At 36.4% G+C, this 23,611-nt stretch overlaps 1 protein-coding gene across 1 annotated transcript in view; it reads right to left on the bottom strand.

The window, feature by feature from the left end:
• Positions 1-23,611, bottom strand: part of LOC110461565 (atrial natriuretic peptide receptor 1-like) — a 65,168-nt gene that overhangs the window by 18,417 nt on the left and 23,140 nt on the right. Inside the window, exons 6-12 of the mRNA XM_021515081.1 lie at positions 22,806-22,878; positions 13,471-13,603; positions 12,723-12,809; positions 10,922-11,065; positions 8,728-8,849; positions 7,431-7,657; positions 6,693-6,800 (exon numbers count right to left, since the gene is read on the bottom strand). Coding sequence (XP_021370756.1) covers positions 6,693-6,800; positions 7,431-7,657; positions 8,728-8,849; positions 10,922-11,065; positions 12,723-12,809; positions 13,471-13,603; positions 22,806-22,878 — 894 coding nt within the window. The remainder of the gene's footprint in view (positions 1-6,692; positions 6,801-7,430; positions 7,658-8,727; positions 8,850-10,921; positions 11,066-12,722; positions 12,810-13,470; positions 13,604-22,805; positions 22,879-23,611) is intronic.

Here is a 23,611-nt window from a genome sequence, read left to right as displayed (position 1 = left end):
TACTGTAACAGTGAGTCAATATACCACTTACTGTAGCAGTGAGTCAATATACCACGTACTGTAACAGTGAGTCAATATATCACTTACTGTAACAGTGAGTCAATATACCACTTACTGTAACAATGAGTCAATATACCATCTACTGTAGCAGTGAGTCAAAATACCACTTACTGTAACAGTGAGTCAAAATACCATGTACTGTAACAGTGAGTCAATATACCACTTACTGTAGCAGTGAGTCAATATACCACGTACTGTAACAGTGAGTCAATATATCACTTACTGTAACAGTGAGTCAATATACCACTTACTGTAACAGTGAGTCAATATGCCACTTTCTGTAACAGTGAGTCAATATACCACTTATTGTAGCAGTGAGTCAATATACCACTTACTGTAGCAGTAAGACATTATACCACTTACTGTAGCAGTGAGTCATTATACCACTTACTGTAGCAGTGAGTCAATATACCACTTACTGTAACAGTGAGTCAATATACCGCANATACCACGTACTGTAACAGTGAGTCAATATACCACTTACTGTAGCGGTTAGTCAATATACCACTTACTGTAACAGTGAGTCAATATACCACTTACTGTAGCAGTGAGTCAATATATCACTTACTGTAACAGTGAGTCAATATACCACTTACTGTAACAGTGAGTCAATATACCATCTACTGTAGCAGTGAGTCAAAATACCACTTACTGTAACAGTGAGTCAATATACCACTTACTGTAACAGTGAGTCAATATACCACTTACTGTAGCAGTGAGTCAATATACCACTTACTNCTACTGTAGCAGTAAGACATTATACCACTTACTGTAGTAGTGAGTCATTATACCACTTACTGTAGCAGTGAGTCAATATACCACTTACTGTAGCAGTGAGTCAATATACCACTTACTGTAACAGTGAGTCAATATACCACTTGCTGTAGCAGTCAGTCAATATACCATTGTGTTATACGGTCGTAAAGCCCAGAGACGTAATATATATGTATATGTGAAACCCCAAAAAGACCTGTAACAGGGTCGGGAAATATTTCATTCTCCCCTTGTCCAGTTATCAATATTTGGAGGGCCTGTCTATGGCGGAACTTTCACTATAAACGTCAACCAAAGAACCTCACGAAGAAACGTCCCTGGCCTATGGTTTTGGACATTGACAGCGATTAGTTCGTCTTCATCACTTGGCGGGTGGCTTACGCGCATATAGTCCGTGGTTAATTTATATTGATTAATGCAATATTGCATACTCTAAAGTCATTTTTGAATATTAATGAGTGACGTTTTACATATGGGTCATATCACTACGCCAGCATTCAAATCAGGAAATACTCCAGCTGTTTCCGACTGAGATTGTGGTAGAAACAGATCACACGACTCGTGATTGTTGAGTATGGTATTCATTTCCCTTTCGTTAGTTATTTTTTAAAAGTTACTCGCTAGAGCTCATGTCTTATGTAACTTTTGAAAATTAACTAACTCGAGTGAAATAAATACCATATTCAACAACCACTCGTTGTGTAACCTCTATTTATCTTCATATGCTCACGTTACAGAGTTATTTTATCAACATATACTCTCTTAACACTTTACAGTGTTATTTTATCTACGTGTGCTCACTTAACAGTGCTATTTTATCTACGTGTGCTCACTCTATAGTGCTATTCAATCGCCGTATACTCACTTTACACTTTCCAGTGCTAGTTTATCTACGTATATTCACTTTACCCTTTACAGTGCTATTTTATCTACGTGTGTTCACTCTATAGTGCTATTCAATCGCCGTATACTCACTTTACACTTTACAGTCCTAGTTTATCTACGTATATTCACTTTATACTTTACAGTGCTATTTTATCTACATATTCTCTCTTTACACTTTACAGTGCTATTTTATCTGCGTGTCCTCACTTTACAGTGCTATTTTAACTACATATGCTAATTTTCAAGTGCTATTTTATCTACGTTTGCTCACTTAATAGTTCTATTTTATCAAAGTATGCTGACTTAAGAGTACTATTTTATCTGCATTTGCTCGCTTTACACTTTACAGTGCTATATTATCTACGTGTGCTCACTTTACGCTTTACAGTGCTATTTTATCTACATATACTCTCTTTACACTTTACAGTGCGATTTTATCTACGTGTGCTCACTTTACACTTTACAGTGCTATTTTATCTACGTGTGCTCACTTTACAGTGCTATTTTAACTACATATGCTAATTTTCTAGTGCTATTTTATCTACGTTTGCTCACTTAATAGTTCTATTTTATCTACGTATGCTCACTTAATAGTTCTATTTTATCAAAGTATGCTCACTTAAGAGTACTATTTTATCTGCATTTGCTCGCTTTACACTTTACAGTGCTATTGTATCTATGTATATTTCATTTACACTTTACAGTGCTATTTTATCTACGTATACTCATTTTACACTTTACAGTGCTATTTTATCTACGTGTGCTCACTTTACATTGCTATTCTATCTACGTATACTCACTTTACATTTTACATTGCTATTGTATCTATGCATTTGCTCGCTTTACACTTTACAGTGCTATTGTATCTATGTATATTTAATTTACACTTTACAGTGCTATTTTATCTACGTATATTCACTTTACACTTGACAGTGCTATTCTATCTACGTATACTCACTTTACAGTGCTATTCTATTCACCTTTACTCACTTAACACTTTACAGTGCTATTCTATCTACGTAAACTCATTTTAGAGTGATATTTTATCTACGTATACTCACTTTACAGAGCTATTCTATCTAAGTGTGCTCACTTTAAAGTGCTATTCTGTCTACGTATACTCACTTTACATTGCTATTCTATCTACGTATACTCACTTTACAGTGCTATTCTATCTACGTGTGCTCACTTTAAAGTGCTATTCTTTCTACGTATACTCACTTTACAGTGCTATTCTATCTACGTAAACTCATTTTAGAGTGCTATTTTATCTACGTATACTCACTTTGCACTTTACAGTGCTATTTTATCTACATATACTCTCTTTACACTTTACAGTGCTATTCTATCTACGTGTTCTCACTTTAAAGTGCTATTCTTTCTACGTATACTCACTTTACAGTGCTATTCAATCTACGTATACTCACTTTACACTTTACAGTGCTATTTTATCTACGTGTGCTCACCTTACAGTGCTATTTTATCAACGTGTGCTCACTTTACAGTGCTAATTTATGTACGTGTGCTCACTTTACAGTGCTATTTTATCTACATATGCTCACTTTAAAGTGCTATTTTATCTACGTATGCTCACTTAATAGTTCTATTTTATCTACGTATGCTCACTTTACACTTTACAGTGCTATTCTATCTACGTATACTCACTTTACTGTGCTATTCTATCTACGTGTGCTGATTTGACAGTGCTAGTTTATCTACGTATACTCACTTTACACTTTACATTGCTATTCTATCTACGTACACTCACTTTACAGTGCTATTCTATCTACGTATGCTCACTTTACAGTACTATTCTATCTACGTGTGCTCACTTTACAGTTCTATTTTAGCAAAGTATGCTCACTTGACAGTGCTATTCTATCTACGTATGCTCACTTTACAGTACTATTCTATCTACGTGTGCTCACTTTACAGTTCTATTTTAGCAAAGTATGCTCACTTGACAGTGCTATTCTATCCACGTATGCTCACTTTACAGTGCTATTCTATCTACGTGTGCTGATTTGACGGTGCTATTTTATCTACGTATGCTCACTTTACACTTTACATTGCTATTCTATCTACGTATACTCACTTTACAGTGCTATGCTATCTACGTGTGCTCACTTTACAGTGCTATTCTATCTACGTATACTCACTTTACTGTGCTATTCTATCTACGTGTGCTGATTTGACAGTGCTATTTTATCTATGTATACTCAATTTACACTTTACAATGCTATTCTATCTACGTATACTCACTTTACAGTGCTATTCAATCTACGTATACTCAATTTACACTTTACAGTGCTATTCTATCTACGTATACCCCCTTTACAGTGCTATTCTATCTACGTGTGCTCACTCTACAGTGCTATTCTATCTACGTATACTCACTTTACAGAGCTATTCTATCCACCTATACTCACATAACACTTTACAGTGCTATTCTATCTACGTAAACTCATTTTAGAGTGCTATTTTATCTATTCTTTCCACCTATACTCACTTTACAGTGCTATTCTATCTACGTATACTCACTTTACAGTGCTATTCTATCTACGTGTGCTCACTTTACAGTTCTATTTTATCAAAGTATGCTCACTTGACAGTGCTATTCTATCTACGTATGCTCACTTTACAGTGCTATTCTATCTACGTATACTCACTTTATAGTGCTATTCTATCTACGTGTGCTCACTTTACATTGCTATTCTATCTACGTATGCTCACTTGACAGTGCTATTCTATCTACGTATGCTCACTTTACAGTACTATTCTATCTACGTGTGCTCACTTTACAGTTCTATTTTATCAACGTATGCTCACTTGACAGTGCTATTCTATCTACGTATGCTCACTTTACAGTGCTATTCAATCTACGTATACTCACTTTACACTTTACAGTGCTAGTTTTTCTACGTATACTCACTTTACACTTTACAGTGCTATTTTATCTACATATACTCTCTTTATACTTTACAGTGTATTTTATCTACGTGTGCTCACTTTACAGTGCTATTTTATCAACGTGTGCTTACTTTACAGTGCTAATTTATGTACGTGTGCTCACTTTACAGTGCTATTTTATCAGCGTGTGCTTACTTTACAGTGCTAATTTATGTACGTGTGCTCACTTTACAGTGCTATTTTATCTACATATACTCTAGTGCTATTTTATCTACGTATACTCACTTTACGGTGCTATTCAATCTACGTATACTCACTTTACACTTTACAGTGCTAGTTTTTCTACGTATACTCACTTTACACTTTACAGTGCTATTCAATCTACGTATACTAAATTTACACTTTACAGTGCTATTCTATCTACTTATACTTACTTTACAGTGCTATTCTATCTACGTATACTCACTTTACAGTGCTATTCAATCTACTTATACTCAATTTACACTTTACAGTGCTATTCTATCTACGTATACTTACTTTACAGTGCTATTCTATCTACGTGTGCTAATTTGACAGTGCTATTCTATCTAGGTATACTCTCTTTACAGTGCTATTCAATCTACGTATACTCAATTTACACTTTATAGTGCTATTCTATCTACGTATACTCACTTTACAGTGCTATTCTATCTACGTGTGCTCACTTTACAGTGCTATTTTATCTACATATGCTCACTTTCTAGTGCTATTTTATCTACGTATGCTCACTTAATAGTTCTATTTTATCAAAGTATGCTCACTTTACAATGCTATTTTATCTACATTTGCTCGTTTTACACTTTACAGTGCTATTGTATCTATGTATATTTAATTTACATTTTACAGTGCTATTTTATCTACGTATACTCACTTTACACTTTACAGTGATATTCTATCTACGTATACTCACTTTACAGTGCTATTCTATCCAACTATACTCACTTAACACTTTACAGTGCTATTCTTTCTACGTAAACTCATTTTAGAGTGCTATTTTATCTACGTATACTCACTTTACAGTGCTATTCAATCTACGTATACTCAATTTACACTTTACAGTGCTATTCTTTCTACGTATGCTCACTTCATAGTTCTATTTTTTCTACGTATGCTCACTTTACAGTGCTATTCTATCTACGTATGCTCTCTTTACAGTGCTATTCTTTCCACCTATACTCGCTTTACAGTGCTATTCTATCTACGTATGCTCACTTGACAGTGATATTCTATCTACGTGTGCTTACTTTACAGTACTGTTCAGGACAGGGAATCTACGTATACTCACTTTACACTTTACAGTGCTATTCTATCTACGTAAACTCATTTTAGAGTGCTATTTTATCTACGTATACTCACTTTACACTTTACATTGCTATTCTATCTACGTATACTCACTTTCCAGTCCTATTCTATCTACGTGTGATGATTTGACAGTGCTATTCTATCTACCTATACTCACTTTACAGTGCTATTCTATCTACGAATACTCACTTTACTGTGCTATTCTATCTACGTGTGCTGATTTGACAGTGCTATTTTATCTACGTATACTCACTTTACAGTGCTATTCAATCTACGTATACTCACTTTACACTTTACATTGCTATTCTATCCACGTATACTCACTTTACATTGCTATTCTATCTACGTATACTCACTTTCCAGTCCTATTCTATCTACGTGTGATGATTTGACAGTGCTATTCTATCTACCTATACTCACTTTACAGTGCTATTCAATCTACGTATACTCACTTTACACTTTACAGTGCTATTCTATCTACGTGTGCTCACTTTACAGTGCTATTCTATCTACGAATACTCACTTTACTGTGCTATTCTATCTACGTGTGCTGATTTGACAGTGCTATTTTATCTACGTATACTCACTATACAGTGCTATTCAATCTACGTATACTCACTTTACACTTTACAGTGCTATTCTATCTACGTGTGCTCACTTTACATTGCTATTCTATCTACGTATGCTCACTTGACAGTGCTATTCTATCTACGTGTGCTTACTTTACAGTACTGTTCAGGACAGGGACATCTATTATCGTTATCTTCATTTTCCCCAAATGCAGGAATCGGAGGTTTCCAATCCAGCGGCAGGGCGGACCAGTCCTCGTCCTGTGAGATATAGGGATATACTAAGTGAAAGCAGATTTTAATTGATATCTGTATACAAATCAGCAGACTATGGTTTATTCCGTCTTTTCGTATTGCAGGGTTATCTGCTATTGTGAGCAGGTTTTGATTGTTACGTCGTTTGTTTGTGGGAGTAACGTCATAAATTTTTGAGAAAACGACGTAATTTTCTCACACACACACTAATGACGTAGCAATCAATACCTGCTCACAAGAGCAGATAACTCTGCAATACGAAAAGACGGAATTGAACCCCAGGACCCATGAAACCGATCTCGTGCTCAAACTCAAATTCTGTGTTCAAGCCCTATTACTTGTTCTGGTGATTGATTTATAAATTAAACAACCGTTTGTCAACATTTTCGAAGACTTTGGGAGTAACTTTAAGCGGCATTCTATTTTAAATGTTCATACTTGACTTTCTGACAGTGTCACATGTTTAAAGTAAGTTACAAAATGCAGAAAAAAATGTGTTTGAGCACTGAAACCATTTCTGAGTATGAGAACAGATTCATGAATTCAGGTCCTGGTTATTTAAACTTTGTTCTGTTTCATTTTGTCAATTATGTCTGTATTTGTTTCTTTCATAAACAAGTCTGACATGCTACTTGCCCCATAAGCTTCATTGCGCGTAGCAATCTCTACAAGGATAACACCGAAGGCGTAAACATCTCCCTCGGTAGACGGCAGCACCATTAGGGGCGAGGCCTTCTTCGATGACTCCATATTCTTTTTAAACTCAGGTGCGTAATATATTTGATAACACGATGTTTTCATGTGGATATCACCATCATGATCGTCATCAAACTCATTAGTTCGGTACGTCGGCAAGCCATAATCTGTAAAAAGTGATAATAATTTTATTTGTAATGGTAAAAGGGCTATGGTTTGATATAGTTTACACTTTTATGGATATTTGTTTGTTTGTTTGAGTAACGTTCTATGTTCTCTGCACCCCTGGAATGTGTCATGACAAATTCTAAGCTCAGTAAACGTCACTTTGTAAATGATACACAGGATACAAGAAGACTAGTTCGAGCTGTTAATGTACATCAACAGAATACCGCCGCAGCACAACGGTCAAATTGACCGGCTTTGAAATCGGATCATCTTCTGTAATCTTCAAAGGACATCAGCCTAGCAACTAGTCAGATTTTTTTACTCGTTTACTCGAATCCAATCAAACAGCTAGTCGCTCGCCTTCAATTTTGTCAGGACATAATCCACGGGTACACAGAACGTAACTTGGCGTGGCCCCTGGAATATCGAGGATGAGTTTTCACTCATCCATCCATTTTTGCTGTATTTATCGAAAACTGTTAAGCTGTGTGACATGAACTTTTACGTTAAGTGACTGATGAACGGATATCAGAATTGGATGCGTTACATTTCGACCATCACTAAGTGATATATTGTAATCGATTGGTCTGTTTGCTGTTAACGGCTCATCAACAAAACAATACAGTAGATCATGGTGCTAATGGGTGCGTTCAACTTAAAAATACAATGGTGTAACAGAGAATATTCCAAGAAGTAACGGTCTGTTTAAGGTGATTGGCATGTGCTTGCTCTTAACAATATCCGTGACATTGCAGGCGGTCACATCTATTCTTTATTTCGTGATATATCTATGATTTCTATTTATCATGTCTTCATGTCAGGAACCGATCACAAACCTATAAATAGAAAATGGTCTTTATGGTAAATTAAACCTATGACAACGAACATCCGACAAAAAACACTTTGGCATAGCGACATGAGTGATTAGTAACGGTAATAAACACTATAGCTCCGCAATAGGTCAGATCACGGTTAAACACACGCTAGCGCCACTAGTGGTCAGTACACGGTAATATACACGTCAGTGCCACCAGTGGTCAGTACAAGGTAATACGCGATAGGGGACTACCTGTGATCTTTACACTCCACCGGTCATCGATAACGCAGTTATGAGCCTTCAATCTGCCGTGAGCCATGGTATGACTGTGCAGATACGTCATCCCCTGTGCAATGTCAGTAGCGAAAGACAACCTGGTGAAAACAACGTCTCTATTATTATTCAATCTGGTCATGAATCTTTGCTACAGACTATTTTTACTGATGTAATTTATTAAATAAGACATCGCTATGAAAGTATAACAATTGCTGAGAATGGCCTAAAAGATACGTCCAAATAGCTAGGAGGATAATACACAATAAAAATATTGGAAGTATCAATATGTATTCTTGTTCCACTGAATTATTCAACCGTTTTTCTTCTTCTATATCATTTGATAAAACAAAATACATTTAGCAAGAGATCAATAGGCCATATAAGCTCAAATGATCTAACACATTTTTATTTTAGAATATTTCAAATTCAGTAAAACAATGTAAGCTTAGAGAAGGTAAAAATTGTAACGAGGGTCCTTAATAATAAGAATGTTCAAGTATTGGTTAACCTCTCCCCTCTTCCCTATAACACACTTTTGAGGACCCTTGGGTTAAGAGTCTTCTAAATTGAATTAGTTTATCTCTTCATTTTTTAGCTGGCCTATTTGGAGAATAGTGGGGCTAATGTAGTCACCCCGGCGTCGGCGTCCCACTTGACTGAGGTTAAAGCTTTTGGGCAAGTTTTTTTTCCAGAGAGTGTCGGATCATCACACACAATACATTGTTGTCTATTATAAAGTTTAGGCATTTATATGGAGTGTAAGCATTGTGCGGAATCATATTTTCATATCCTAGGGGTCAAAACAAGCTGACTAGGACCTGGTTACAGTTTTTTTGGCAAGTTTTTTTTGTGCAGTGTTGGATCACCACCGATAATAGGCTGTTGACTATTATAAGGTTGAAGTTTTAATATCGGGAGTAAGCAATGTACTGAACCATTTTGTCATATTTCAGGGGCCAAAAACAGCTGAATTGGACTTGTTCATAGAATTTTGGCAAGCTTTAAGTTAAGTTTTTGGCCAAGGTTTTTGTGTAGTATTGGACCACCACCATCAATAGGGTGTTGTCTATTATAAGGTTGAAGTATTCATATTGAGTGAACACAATGTTCGGAACCATTTTGTCATATTTTAGGAGTGAAAAATAGCTTAATTGCGCTTGGTTTAAGTATTTGGGCAAGGTTTTTGTGTATTGTTGGATCACCACTATCAAAAGGCTGTTGTTAATTATAAGGTTGGCGTATTTATATGGCGTGTAAGAAATGTGCTGAACCATAGTTTCATAATTAAGGGGCCACATTAGCTTAATTGGACTTGGTTTCAGTTTTTGGACAAGTTTTTTTTTGTTCGTGTTACTTCTTGTTCGTGTTACTGTGGGACCCAAACCCAATGCATGCTTTCCAATATTGCGAGTAATGATCAGGCAGGCCTAATACATTTTTGACCATTGCAATATCTAAGCTTCCTTCTTATAGGAGGTGGCGATTATAAGTCTTACCGGTTGAATTTAGAGAACGAGCGGTATGTCTTACCAGTAGGACCAATAAAGTGATATGTCTTACTGGTGGGCCAGGAAAGCGGCATGTCTTACCATTGGGACCAAGAAAGCGGTATGTCTTACTGGTGGGTTCAAGAAAGTGATATGTCTTACTGGTAGGAATAAGAAAGCGGTATGTCTTACTGGTGGGATCAAGAAAGCGATATGTCTTACCGAAAGGACCAAGAAAGCGGTATGTGTTACTGGTGGGATCAAAAAAGTGATATGTCTTACTGGTGGGACCAAGAGAGCTGTATGTCTAACTGGTGGGACCAATAAAGCGGTATGTCTTACTGGTAGGACCAAGTGAGTGGTGTTTCTTACCGAAAGGACCAAGAGAGCGGTGCGTCTTACCGCAAGGACCAAGGGAGCGGTTTGTCTCACTGTTTGGGCCATGAGAGCGATATGTCTTATTGGTGGGACCAAGAGAGCTGTATGTCTTACTGGTGGGACCAAGAAAGCGGTATGTCTTACTGGTAGGACCAAGTGAGCGGTGTTTCTTACCGAAAGGACCAAGAGACCGGTTACCATTGGGACAAGCGAGCGGTATGTCTTACCATTGGGACTAAGCGAGCGGTATGTCTTACCATTGGGACCAAGCGAGCGGTATGGAAAAAGAGAGCGGTATGTCTTACCGAAAGGACCAAGAAAGCGGTATGTCGTCGTTCAATAAGACGTCAATCAGACTTCCCTTCGGACAATATTCCATGAGGATACATACATTCGGATCCTTTATACATCCTCCCACAAACTTACACAGGTTGGCATGATCCATTGTCCTGGCAAAACAGTTAGGACATCAACGTCATTATTATCTAACAAACAGTGTATTCTATACTAAGATGGTTGTTGGATGATACAAGACAATAAAGTAATTAAAGACTAGTTCAATCAATTATTTGGAAATCCTTTTATAAGAGACTTGTAAAGATTTGTATCATCAAGGTCGTTAGCTGGCAAACAGTTTATTTTGCTCTAGTATGGTTATTAATAAAGACTACTTTGTTTTGATAAGTTATAAGGAATAAAATTTTATAAGGGACTTGTGTAGATTTCTCAGTGACGAAATCAAATGTTGGAGCATTTGAAGTCACCACGAATAATTGATTAGAGAGACTATAATTTACCAATATAAGTAAGCAGACGTAAATATAGTAATATAATGAACTTATCCAAAACATATAACCTGTCACTGATCAATACATTTTCCTGATAGATTAATTACCTGACAGCGTACCACCTCGGTCATGTGAGGTGTTTTAAGGTTCATACCTTACAGACCGTACTTCCTCTCTAATCCTCCTCGTCAACACAAATTTTAATACTCCTACCTGGACATGTAAGGTGTTTTAAGGTTCTTACCTTACAGACCGTACTTCCTCTCTAATCCTCCTCGTCAACACAAATTGTAATACTCCTACCTGAACATGTAAGGTGTTTTAAGGTTCATACCTTACAGGCCGTACTTCCTCTCTGACTCTCCTCGTCAACACAAATTGTAATTCCTACCTGGACATGTAAGGTGTTTTAAGGCTCATACCTTACAGACCGGACTTCCTCTCTGATCCTCCTCATCAACACAAATTGTAATACTCCTACCTGGACATGTAAGGGGTTTTAAGGTTCATACCTTACAGACCGTACTTCCTCACTGACTCTCCTCGTCAACACAAATTGTAATTCCTACCTGGACATGTAAGGTGTTTTAAGGCTCATACCTTACAGACCGTACTTCCTCTCTAATCCTCCTCGTCAACACAAATTGTAATACTGCTACCTGGACATGTAAGGTGTTTTAAGGTTCTTACCTTACAGACCGTACTTCCTCTCTAATCCTCCTCGTCAACACAAATTTTAATACTCCTACCTGGACATGTAAGGTGTTTTAAGGCTCATACCTTACAGACCGTACTTCCTCTCTAATCCTCCTCGTCAACACAAATTGTAATACTGCTACCTGGACATGTAAGGTGTTTTAAGGTTCATACCTTACAGACCGTACTTCCTCTCTGACTCTCCTCGTCAACACAAATTGTAATTCCTACCTGGACATGTAAGGTGTTTTAAGGCTCATACCTTACAGACAGTACTTCCTCTCTGATCCTCCTCGTCAACACAAATTGTAATACTCTTACCTGGACATGTGGGGTGTTTTAAGGCTCATACCTTACAGACCGTACTTCCTGTCTGATCCTCCTCATCAACACAAATTGTAATACTCCTACCTGGACATGTGGGGTGTTTTAAGGCTCATACCTTACAGACCGTACTTCCTCTCTAATCCTCCTCGTCAACACAAATTGTAATACTCCTACCTGGACATGTGGGGTGTTTTAAGGCTCATACCTTACAGACCGTACTTCCTCTCTGATCCTCCTAGTCAACACAAATTGTAATACTCCTACCTGGACATGTTAGGTGTTTTAAGGTTCATACCTTACAGACCGGACTTCCTCTCTGATCCTCCTCGTCAACACAAATTGTTTTTTATTTATTTTTCGTATGGTTACAGTCTTTCCGTCCCTAAGTATGTTGAACAAAATAATACGTATTATATTTTTATTTTAACCCCATATTAAATTAGGGTATAGATAGCTACACATCTCTTTTTGATATTTAGTTTACATTTCAGTTCACATAACGTGGAATTCATGAAAATCAAATAAATATTTCTGAATTTCTTGCTATTCCAGGTTATCATCTTTATATATATCTGAAATGATCATACTACAGAAATAACTGTTTTTTTGTTTGTAATATTCATTCTACAATTTTTGGGTCATAATAATACAATTGTTTATCGGCTAGCAGTGGTGAACAGTCAATTTCCATAAGAAAACCAATAGTCATTGTAACAATAAAATAAACGAATAAATCAGTTAGATATAAACAATTAAATCATAGCGTCAGTTGTTTCTTCGTGCATTCGTTCTAACAGTGTGACGTTTATCTTAATTTAATAAAGAAGAAAAAAATCCAATTTTCATTGTTAACACTTGTATTTGTATCTTCGTTTGGCAGACGAAAACAAAAAAGTCGAAATATTTGAAACGTGATACATGTTTAGCAGAGAATTATGATAATTAATTTTAAAGCGATAATGATTTATGCTTTCCAATAAATTCTTGAAATTATTATAATATAAGAAGAACCAAAACATGCAACACAAGTCTGAAGTACTCGCACGACACCAGTGCTGGCAAACATTTGTTTGAACGCGGTAAAGGATCCGGTTGTACTGATGGCGTCGTCCATCCCCAGACCGCCCATTGATCGTCGACTAATACAGCTTCCAAACGCATGTCGAGGCTCTAGTTCTAATAATTAAAGAACAAATACACACTGATATCTAGTTCTAATAATTAAAGAACAAATACACACTGATATCTAGAGATGTCATGTTAAAGACCAAATGCACACTGATATCTAGAGATGTCATGTTAAAAAACAAATACACGCTGCTATCTAGAGATGTCATGTTAAAGAACAAATGCACACTGATATCTAGAGATGTCATGTCAAAGAACAAATACACACTGATATCTATATATGTCATGTTAAAGAACAAATACACACTGACATCTAGAGATGTCATGTTAAAGAACAAACACACACTGATATCTAGAGATGTCATGTTAAAGAACAAATACACACTGATATCTAGAGATGTCATGTTAAAAAACAAATACACACTGCTATCTAGAGATGTCATGTTAAAGAACAAATACACACTGATATCTAGAGATGTCAGGTTAACGAACAAATGCACACTGATATCTAGAGATGTCATGTTAAAGAACAAATAAGACAAACGCGTAGAGATATCATTCTGAAGAACAAAAACAAACATGTACAGATAGCATGTTAATTAACAAAGACAGACACACCTGCAGGGATATCATTCTATAAAACAAAGACAGACAAACATGTACAGATATCATGTTAATTAACAAAGACAGACACACCAGCAGGTATATCATTCTATAAAACAAAGACAGACAAACATGCAAAGATATAATGTTAAAATCGGTAGAGATAGGGGATGCAATGTATTCGTTTTGTTCTGAAATAAATCGTGACATTCCTTGTATACAAAAATTTGGTGACGTATTTCAATATAATCACCAATTAATATCTTTAGTTCGGTCTACTCAACGGGATACAACGGAAATTTATTAAAATCCAAAATAGTTGTGTTTTCTATACGTAACAAACTAGATCAGACGAAATTTTACCTTTTAAATCTTTGCCTACAACATCGAACAAATACTTATGTAGATATGTATTGTCGGTACTGATTGGCTAGCCCGATGGAATGCTTCTAGATGTAAATATTAATCGTGAGGACGACCTGACAAACGTGATGGACTTTTCATAGAAGTAGATACTTGTTCAGCATAGAGACGACTTGGCGAGCGTAAAACTTTTCCTAGCTGTAGATTCTTGTTATAGAAAAAAAAATGCTTTAGATATTTGGGACGTTGTGCCAGTAGCTGTAAATATATATCATTGGAAGACTTGGCGAGTGTTATGATTTTGTTTCTCATAGGTCGCTATCTACTGATCAAATCGACGAATTGAAACATGAAAAAGGTGTCGAATATTGGTCCCTATTTTACGCTATAGTAACGCGACATCATTTTTCTGTTTTCGATGTCGTTGTTGTTCCGGTCCAGTTTTTCGGGAAGCAAATCGAGCAGTGATATGGGATAATGGTGAGAACTATTTTGCACAAAAAACAATGTGCGTACAACGATTTTTTTTAATATAAGCAAAATAGACCTCAATTCCTGTGACATTAATATACATGTAATTGTGTATGCGTTTGTCATAGTTTGCGTCAAAAATAACCATCATCTCTTTTCTCGTCATGTTGACCCCGTACCCCAAAGTTTACGTAAACCTGTAATATAGTTACATGTACCCTACGGAGCGTAGTGTTCGCACATATGTACATTGTTTTATATAAGGCTATCAATTCTTTTAATTATTCATCACCTCTGATAGGATCCTTCAGGTAATATTGTTCATGCGTTATTAAGCAGAGACTGTTTAATCAAACTTAAAGCAAATCATACCCGGATATGACTCCGTTGTAATGCATATTGTTTACATTGATACGTCGCTATGGTGACGATTTGCCACGAAGGTCAGAAAGATTTCTGAATGATTGATATCTACAATTCCAATAACTATTACTACAGCGTCAACACACAACGAGAAAATATGCCAAAGCGTCAACACACAACGACAAAATATACGATAGCGTCAACACACAACAACATAATATACGATAGCGTCAACACACAACAACATAATATACCACAGCGTCAACACACCACGACAAAATATGACACAGCGTCAACACACAACGACAAAATATACGATAGCGTCAACACACAACAACATAATATACGATAGCGTCAACACACAACATAATATACCACAGCGTCAACACATAAAGATAAAATATACCACAGCGTCAACACACAACGACAAAATATTCCAAAGCATCAACACACAACGACAAAATATGGCACAGCGTCAACACACAACAACAAAATATACCACAGCGACAACATACAACGACAAAATATGCCAAAACGTCAACACATAACGACAAAATATGCCCCAGCGCCAACACAAACGACAAAATATACCACAGCGTCAACAGACCACGACAAAATATACCATAACGTCAACACACAACGACAAAATATACCAAAGCATCAACACACAACAACAAAATTTACCAGAGCGACAACACACAACGACAAAATATGACACAGCGTCAACACACAACGACAAACTATGCCAAAGCGTCAACACACAACGACAAAATATAAGATAGCGACAACACACAACAACATAATATACGATAGCACAAACACACAACAACATAATATACCACAGCGTCAACACATAAAGATAATATATACTATATCGTCAACACACAACGACAAAATATACGACAGCGTCAACACACAACATAATATACCACAGCGCCAACACATAAAGATAAAATATACCATATCGTCAACACACAACGACAAAATATGCCAAAGCGTCAACCCACAACGACAAAATATGTCACAGCGTCAACACACAACGACAAACTATGCCAAAGCGTCAACACACAACGACAAAATATACGATAGCGTCAACACACAACGACAAAATATACCAAAGCATCAACACACAACAACAAAATATACCAGAGCGACAACACACAACGACAAAATATACTACAACGTCAACAGACAATGAAAAAATATACCACAGCGTCAACAGACAACGACAAAATATACCATAACGTCAACACACAACGACAAAATATGCCACAGCGTCAACACACAACGACAAAATATACCATACCGTTAACACACAACGACAAAATATGCCACAGCGTCAACACACAACGACACAATATACCACAGCGTCAACACACAACGACAAAATATACCACAGCGTCAACAGACAACGACAAAATAAACGATAGCGTCAACACACAACGACAAAATATGCCAAAGCATCAACACACAACAACAAAATATACAACAGCGACAACATACAACGACAAACTATGCCAAAGCGTCAACATACAACGACAAAATATGCCAAAGCGTCAACACACAACGACAAAATATACGATAGCGTCAACACACAACGACAAACTATGACACAGCGTCAACACACAACGACAAAATATACTACAACGTCAACCAACAACGACAAAATATACCATAGCGTCAACAGACAATGAGAAAATATACCACAGCGTGAACACACTGTCATAAAATATATCACAGCGTCAACACACAACGACAAAATATACCATAGCGTTAACACACAACGACAAAATATGCCACAGCGTGAACACACAACGACAAAATATACCATAGCGTTAATACACAACGACAAAATATGCCACAGCGTCAACACACAGCGACAAAATATACCACAGCGACAACATACAACGACAAAATATGCCAAAGCGTCAACACATAACGACAAAATATGCCACAGCGTCAACACAAACGACAAAATATACCACAGCGTCAACACACAACGACAAAAAATGCCACAGCGTCAACACACAACGACAAAATATACCACAGCGTCAACACACAACGACAAACTATGCCACAGCGTCAACACACAACGACAAAATATACCATAGCGTTAACACACAACGACAAACTATGCCAAAGCGTCAACATACAACGACAAAATATACCACAGCGACAACATACAACGACAAAATATGCCAAAGCGTCAACATACAACGACAAAATATGCCAAAGCGTCAACACACAACGACAAAATATGCCAAAGCGTCAACCCACAACGACAAAATATGTCACAGCGTCAACACACAACGACAAACTATGCCACAGCGTCAACACACAACGACAAAATATACGATAGCGTCAACACACAACGACATAATATACCAAAGCATCAACACACAACAACAAAATATACCAGAGCGACAACATACAACGACAAAATATACTACAACGTCAACAGACAATGAAAAAATATACCACAGCGTCAGCACACTGCCATAAAATATATCACAGCGTTAGCACACAACGACAAAATATACCATAGCGTCAACACACAACGACAAAATATGCCACAGCGTCAACACACAACGACAAAATATACCATACCGTTAACACACAACGACAAAATATGCCACAGCGTCAACACACAACGACACAATATACCACAGCGTCAACACACAACGACAAAATATACCACAGCGTCAACACACAACGACAAAATATACGATAGCGTCAACACACAACGACAAAATATGCCTAAGCATCAACACACAACAACAAAATATACAACAGCGACAACATACAACGGCAAACTATGCCAAAGCGTCAACATACAACGACAAAATATGCCAAAGCGTCAACACACAACGACAAAATATACGATAGCGTCAACACACAACGACAAACTATGCCACAGCGTCAACACACAACGACAAAATATACTACAACGTCAACCAACAACGACAAAATATACCATAGCGTGAACAAACAACGACAAAATATGCCACAGCGTCAACACACAACAACAAAATATGCCACAGCGTCAACCCATAACGACAAAATATGCCACAGCGTCAACACCCAACGACAAACTATGCCACAGCGTCAACACCCAACGACAAACTATGCCACAGCGTCAACACCCAACGACAAAATATACTACAACGTCAACCAACAACGACAAAATATACCATAGCGAGAACAAACAACGACAAAATATGCCACAGCGTCAACATACAACGACAAAATATACCCCAGCGACAACACACAACGACAAACTATGCCAAAGCGTCAACACACAACGACAAAATATGCCACAGCGTAAACACACAACGACAAAATATGCCACAGCGTCAACATACAACGACAAAATATACCACAGCGACAACATACAACGACAAACTATGCCAAAGCGTCAGCACACAACGACAAAATATGCCGAAGCGTCAACCCACAACGACAAAATATGTCACAGCGTCAACACACAACGACAAACTATGCCACAGCGTCAACACACAACGACAAAATATGCCACAGCGTCAACCCACAACGACAAAATATACCACAGCGTCAACACACAGCGACAAGATATGCCAAAGCGTCAACACACAACAACAAAATATGCCAAAGTGAAACAAACAGTAAAAAAATAAGATAGCGTCAACACAGAAACACAGAAAATGCAACAACGTCAACACATATAGACAAACACTTTTTGTATTGAATTGATTAGCTAGGCTAATGTGGAGGCATAGCAAACATGTTGATTTAAAAGGATAGTAAAATATAGTTATGAAGGTATAGTTAATATGATGAGATATTGTTGTAAATATTGTGAAAGGAGGTAAAAGTATGGTTGTGAATGTAAAGTTGATATGACGTGGTAAAAGATAGTAAATACATGTTTGATGAGGTAAAGTATATTTACAATATGACTGTGAATGTATAGTAAATATGATGAGGTAAAGTATATTAACAATATGATTGTGAATGTATAGTAAATATGATGAGGTAAAGTATATTAACAATATGATTGTGAATGTATAGTAAATATGATGAGGTAAAGTATATTAACAATATGATTGTGAATGTATAGTAAATATGATGAGGTAAAGTATATTAACAATATGGTTGTGAAGATATAATACATATTTTAAGGTAAAACGTAACTACGGATACATTGTACAAAGGTATAGTAAAACTTAACTTCGTATACATTGTATAAAGGTATAGTAAAACTTAACTACGGATACATTGTATAAGGGTATAGTAAAACTTCACTACGGATACATTGTATAAAGGTATAGTAAAACTTAACTTCGTATACATTGTATAAAGGTATAGTAAAACTTAACTACGGATAGATTGTATAAAGGTATAGTAAAACTTAACTACGGATACATTGTATAAAGGTATAGTGAAACTTAACTACGGATACATTGTATAAAGGTATAGTAAAACTGCTGTGGTTAAAGTAAATATATTGATGCGAATGTTGAGTAAAAATGATAATGTAAAAGTACAGTAAATATTACATATGAATGTATAGCAAATATGATAATGTAAAAGTATAGTTAATATGTGAGGTTTGAAATGCATCTTTTTAAAACTTTATGAGGGTATGCAACACAGTACCGTTCAAAAATATTCCATGATGCACGTTAGCATTTCAAACCTTATATCCACGTTCTATTAAATTTACTTTCGTTATTTGAAATTAAGATTTTTTTTTTAATTTTCCCACGTAAAAAGGCAATACACCGTCCAGAAAAGATCAATTGAACAGCCTTTTTCGCGGGTAAGATGATGCGTTGTCAATGGTGACGAAATACATAGTTGAGCAACAAACAAATAGTTTCACTTTGCCTATTTTTAATCATTTGATATACATACCAGCATGTTTAACAAGTATTCGTTATATTTAAAATTGACAGTAGATATTATTTTGAAGCAAAAATACTCTTTAAAATGTTTTAGTTACAAAAAGTCAGTCCGTGTTCGCGAAGGTAGCTGGCCATAAAAAAACGGTTGTGCAGCGGCTAAGCTCACCAGGCCACGATCCGGTTGGAATGTCAATGAAATGGGTGAATGGAAATTGAAAGTGCAAATTTGGAGTTTCCTAAGAAACCAAATGACGATATAATGTCGTCCGACTGTGACAACGGGACAAGCTCCTTGTTACTGCTGCTGATCATGAGAGGACTGGCCGACGAGCCGGGCTGATTTGATCTGCTTGGCCACTTGTAACACAACACGAGTGTAGGGGAAACCGTTTTCTTTTCCTGTTCTGTTGAAAAGGACTTGTTATAGTATCTAATAGCACACTAACTTCGGTGGCCCGACATAAACAGGATGTACCTTGATTCAAAACCACCGTCATTCATCGCCTGTGATTGCCGTGGCACGGGGACTGTGCTGTAAACTATTTGCAGCACCCTTATTTAATTAAACAGTGATTTCTTGTTGATCAGTTCATAGTTGTCAACACAGATTTTTGTTTGTTTTTGTTTGGGGGGNTAGCGGTACATGTAGTACTGTTAATATTACTACACATTTGCTTTTATTGAATAAGAACATCATTTTGAGTTGGTACTGCTATCTAGAGGGACTGCAACACAAATGTAAATATATTTGGCGACGAAATGTCAAGATAGGAAGAATCGTCTTGCCCACCTGCGCAATCTCAACGTTACTGCCACTGAGGCACGGTACACGTGTAGTCTTGTGGTAGAACGCCGGGCTCGTGACCGAAAGGTTGCTGGTTCGAGTCACTGCACGGCACTGTGTTGTATCTTTGAGCAAGATACTTTACTTCCCTTGTTCCAGTCTACTCAGCTGTAAATGAGTACGTGGTTGGGCAGTGCTAGAATTGTTGAATGCTAACTGTGAGCGCCGAAATGGCAGTACCGGCTGTATGCTCCCCAGGTAGAGGATAAAAGCACTAATGGAATCCAATCACAAGAGGGTTGTGACAGACGCGCGAGAGGGCATATGAAATACTGATAAGTCAGTCGATTTCACTTTGCGGTGTTGGGGGTACAGTCAAAATGTGCTTCAATTACTCATGAGTTATCGGTCACAATCTAATGAAATTTTAGTATTTGTCTTCATCAAAGACGGATTTTATACAAATATATAAATATTGTATATAACATTCATATACATAATATTAAATCACCTCAAATGTTTCCCCTGCGTTTCCCCTTTTAGTATTTATGGATGTGAATGCAGAGTAAAATATTGATCAAAACTTATAGTAGATTAATGGATACAAACGTAAAGTATTGACTTAAATAATCATATCCATGAGCGCAGCCCTACATCAACGTATGTTTGCAGTGATAAATAGCAGAATTTAAACAATAAGATATAAATAAATAAAACGATAAAACCCTTTATACACTTGTGTTGACATAAGCATGTTATTGTCACTCTATGATTCTAACAAATTCCATTGGAAATTAAAAGGCTTAGGACCGCCATATCGAAGTGTTGCGAGGACCGGAAAGATTTAACGCAGGCTGTGTAACAGTCGATAAAACAAAGTTGTAACCAAATGGCCATTTATGTTCAAATCCATCATATAGACACGAGAAACAACTCACCATCCCCTTTCTGACATACCAGTAAACATTTTGTTTATATTTTTTTTAGAAAACATATTGATCTCTCCACAGCTATATAGGAAATCATAGTAAAAGACTTTTATTTATTATCATTGTCATGATCATACGTGGTACTCTACTGCACAGTGACTAATCAGAAACTTTCAAAGTCATCTTTTGGCTCTGGCACGTGCTTGATGTTTTGCTGATGAGGCAGATTTTTTGGATAGTCATATATGACAGATTTGGATTAATATAGTCAGGATTCTACCATATTCCTGTCATGTTTGACAAGCTGAACGTTCTGGCATTATATATTATTTACTTAGAAGTATGTTGGTGCTGTGTTTAATTCATTACGATACTGAGATTTTCGTGTATTGAAATCGCTTCATGTATATTTTCGGATTTATTAATACTCTGCTCAGATGTAAGTTTTAATAGAAAATGCGCCATCCAATTTGGTTACTAAATTTCACGGCCTATTATGTCTTTGGTAGTATTTGTGTAGTTTTTGATTCTATTATAATAAATAAGAAATTAATCCGCATTCAATAAAAACTAAAAACATGCGTTGTAAACCTTGCTAGAATACTTTTATAAATCAATACGCATTTTTAACGTTTTGATCCATAAGTTTAACTTTCAAAGTGTGTAACAGTGGGAAAATTGATTGTTTTCAAATAAATAAAGTAAATTTGGTTGCCATTGAAAAAGGTGAACATAACATTTGAGCTGCTAAGTATTGAAAATAAATGAGATTTAAAATAAAAATCGCATTTAAATATCTAGCATACGTTCTACATCGAATGGAAAGGTTCTATTTTATTCGTTGTGAGTATTACCTTGAACAACTTCGTCGTATTGGTAAATCCAACTTTCGTCTAGGAGAAGTTTCCTCTTCTGATACTGTATTTTCTGGAAAGTGGAACATGTCATAGATTTACTGTACGGATGCAACAATTAAAACATGGCATTAAAAGTAAAGATGTAACAATTAAAAGATGACATTAAACTTAGCATGTCACAATTTAAATATGGCATTAAATGTAGGATGTAACAATTAAAAGATGACATTAAACTTAGCATGTCACAATTGAAATATGGCATTAAATGTAGGATGCAACAATTAAAAGATGGCATTTAATATAAAATTGTAACAACTTAAATGTTGCATTAAATGTTAAAATATTACAGTTAAACTATGCCAACAACTATAGGGATTTAAAAATCAAAAGGTGACATAAAATGTTTAGATGTAACAGGTCAACCACGCGGGGCGGCCTTACACATTGGTTCTGACCCTATTTCTACATCTGCAGGTGGAATTCTTATTTATATTCTCCCATAACTTCTTACATATTACAATATACATGCTCATATCCTATATACCTTCATGTGATCGACTTTATTTATACCCTTTGCTTCTTCTGCGTAATAACATCGCCACGACTCAACCGATTGCCACAGGAAAAAGTGTGTAGACATTATTACATAGAACTCGTATGTAAGTCTCGATTTACAAACAGTATTACTCTTGGTCTCGAAATCTCTACAGCCACATTACATGGTACACTAATGTTGCTCGGAATTTACAAACAGTAGTAATATCAGTCTCGAAATCTCTACAGCCACATTACATGGTACACTA

Source organism: Mizuhopecten yessoensis, unplaced genomic scaffold (genome assembly GCF_002113885.1).
Source record: "Mizuhopecten yessoensis strain PY_sf001 unplaced genomic scaffold, ASM211388v2 scaffold10635, whole genome shotgun sequence".
Classification (NCBI taxonomy): Eukaryota; Metazoa; Mollusca; class Bivalvia; order Pectinida; family Pectinidae; genus Mizuhopecten; species Mizuhopecten yessoensis.
This window is presented reverse-complemented; position numbering and strand designations above follow the sequence as displayed.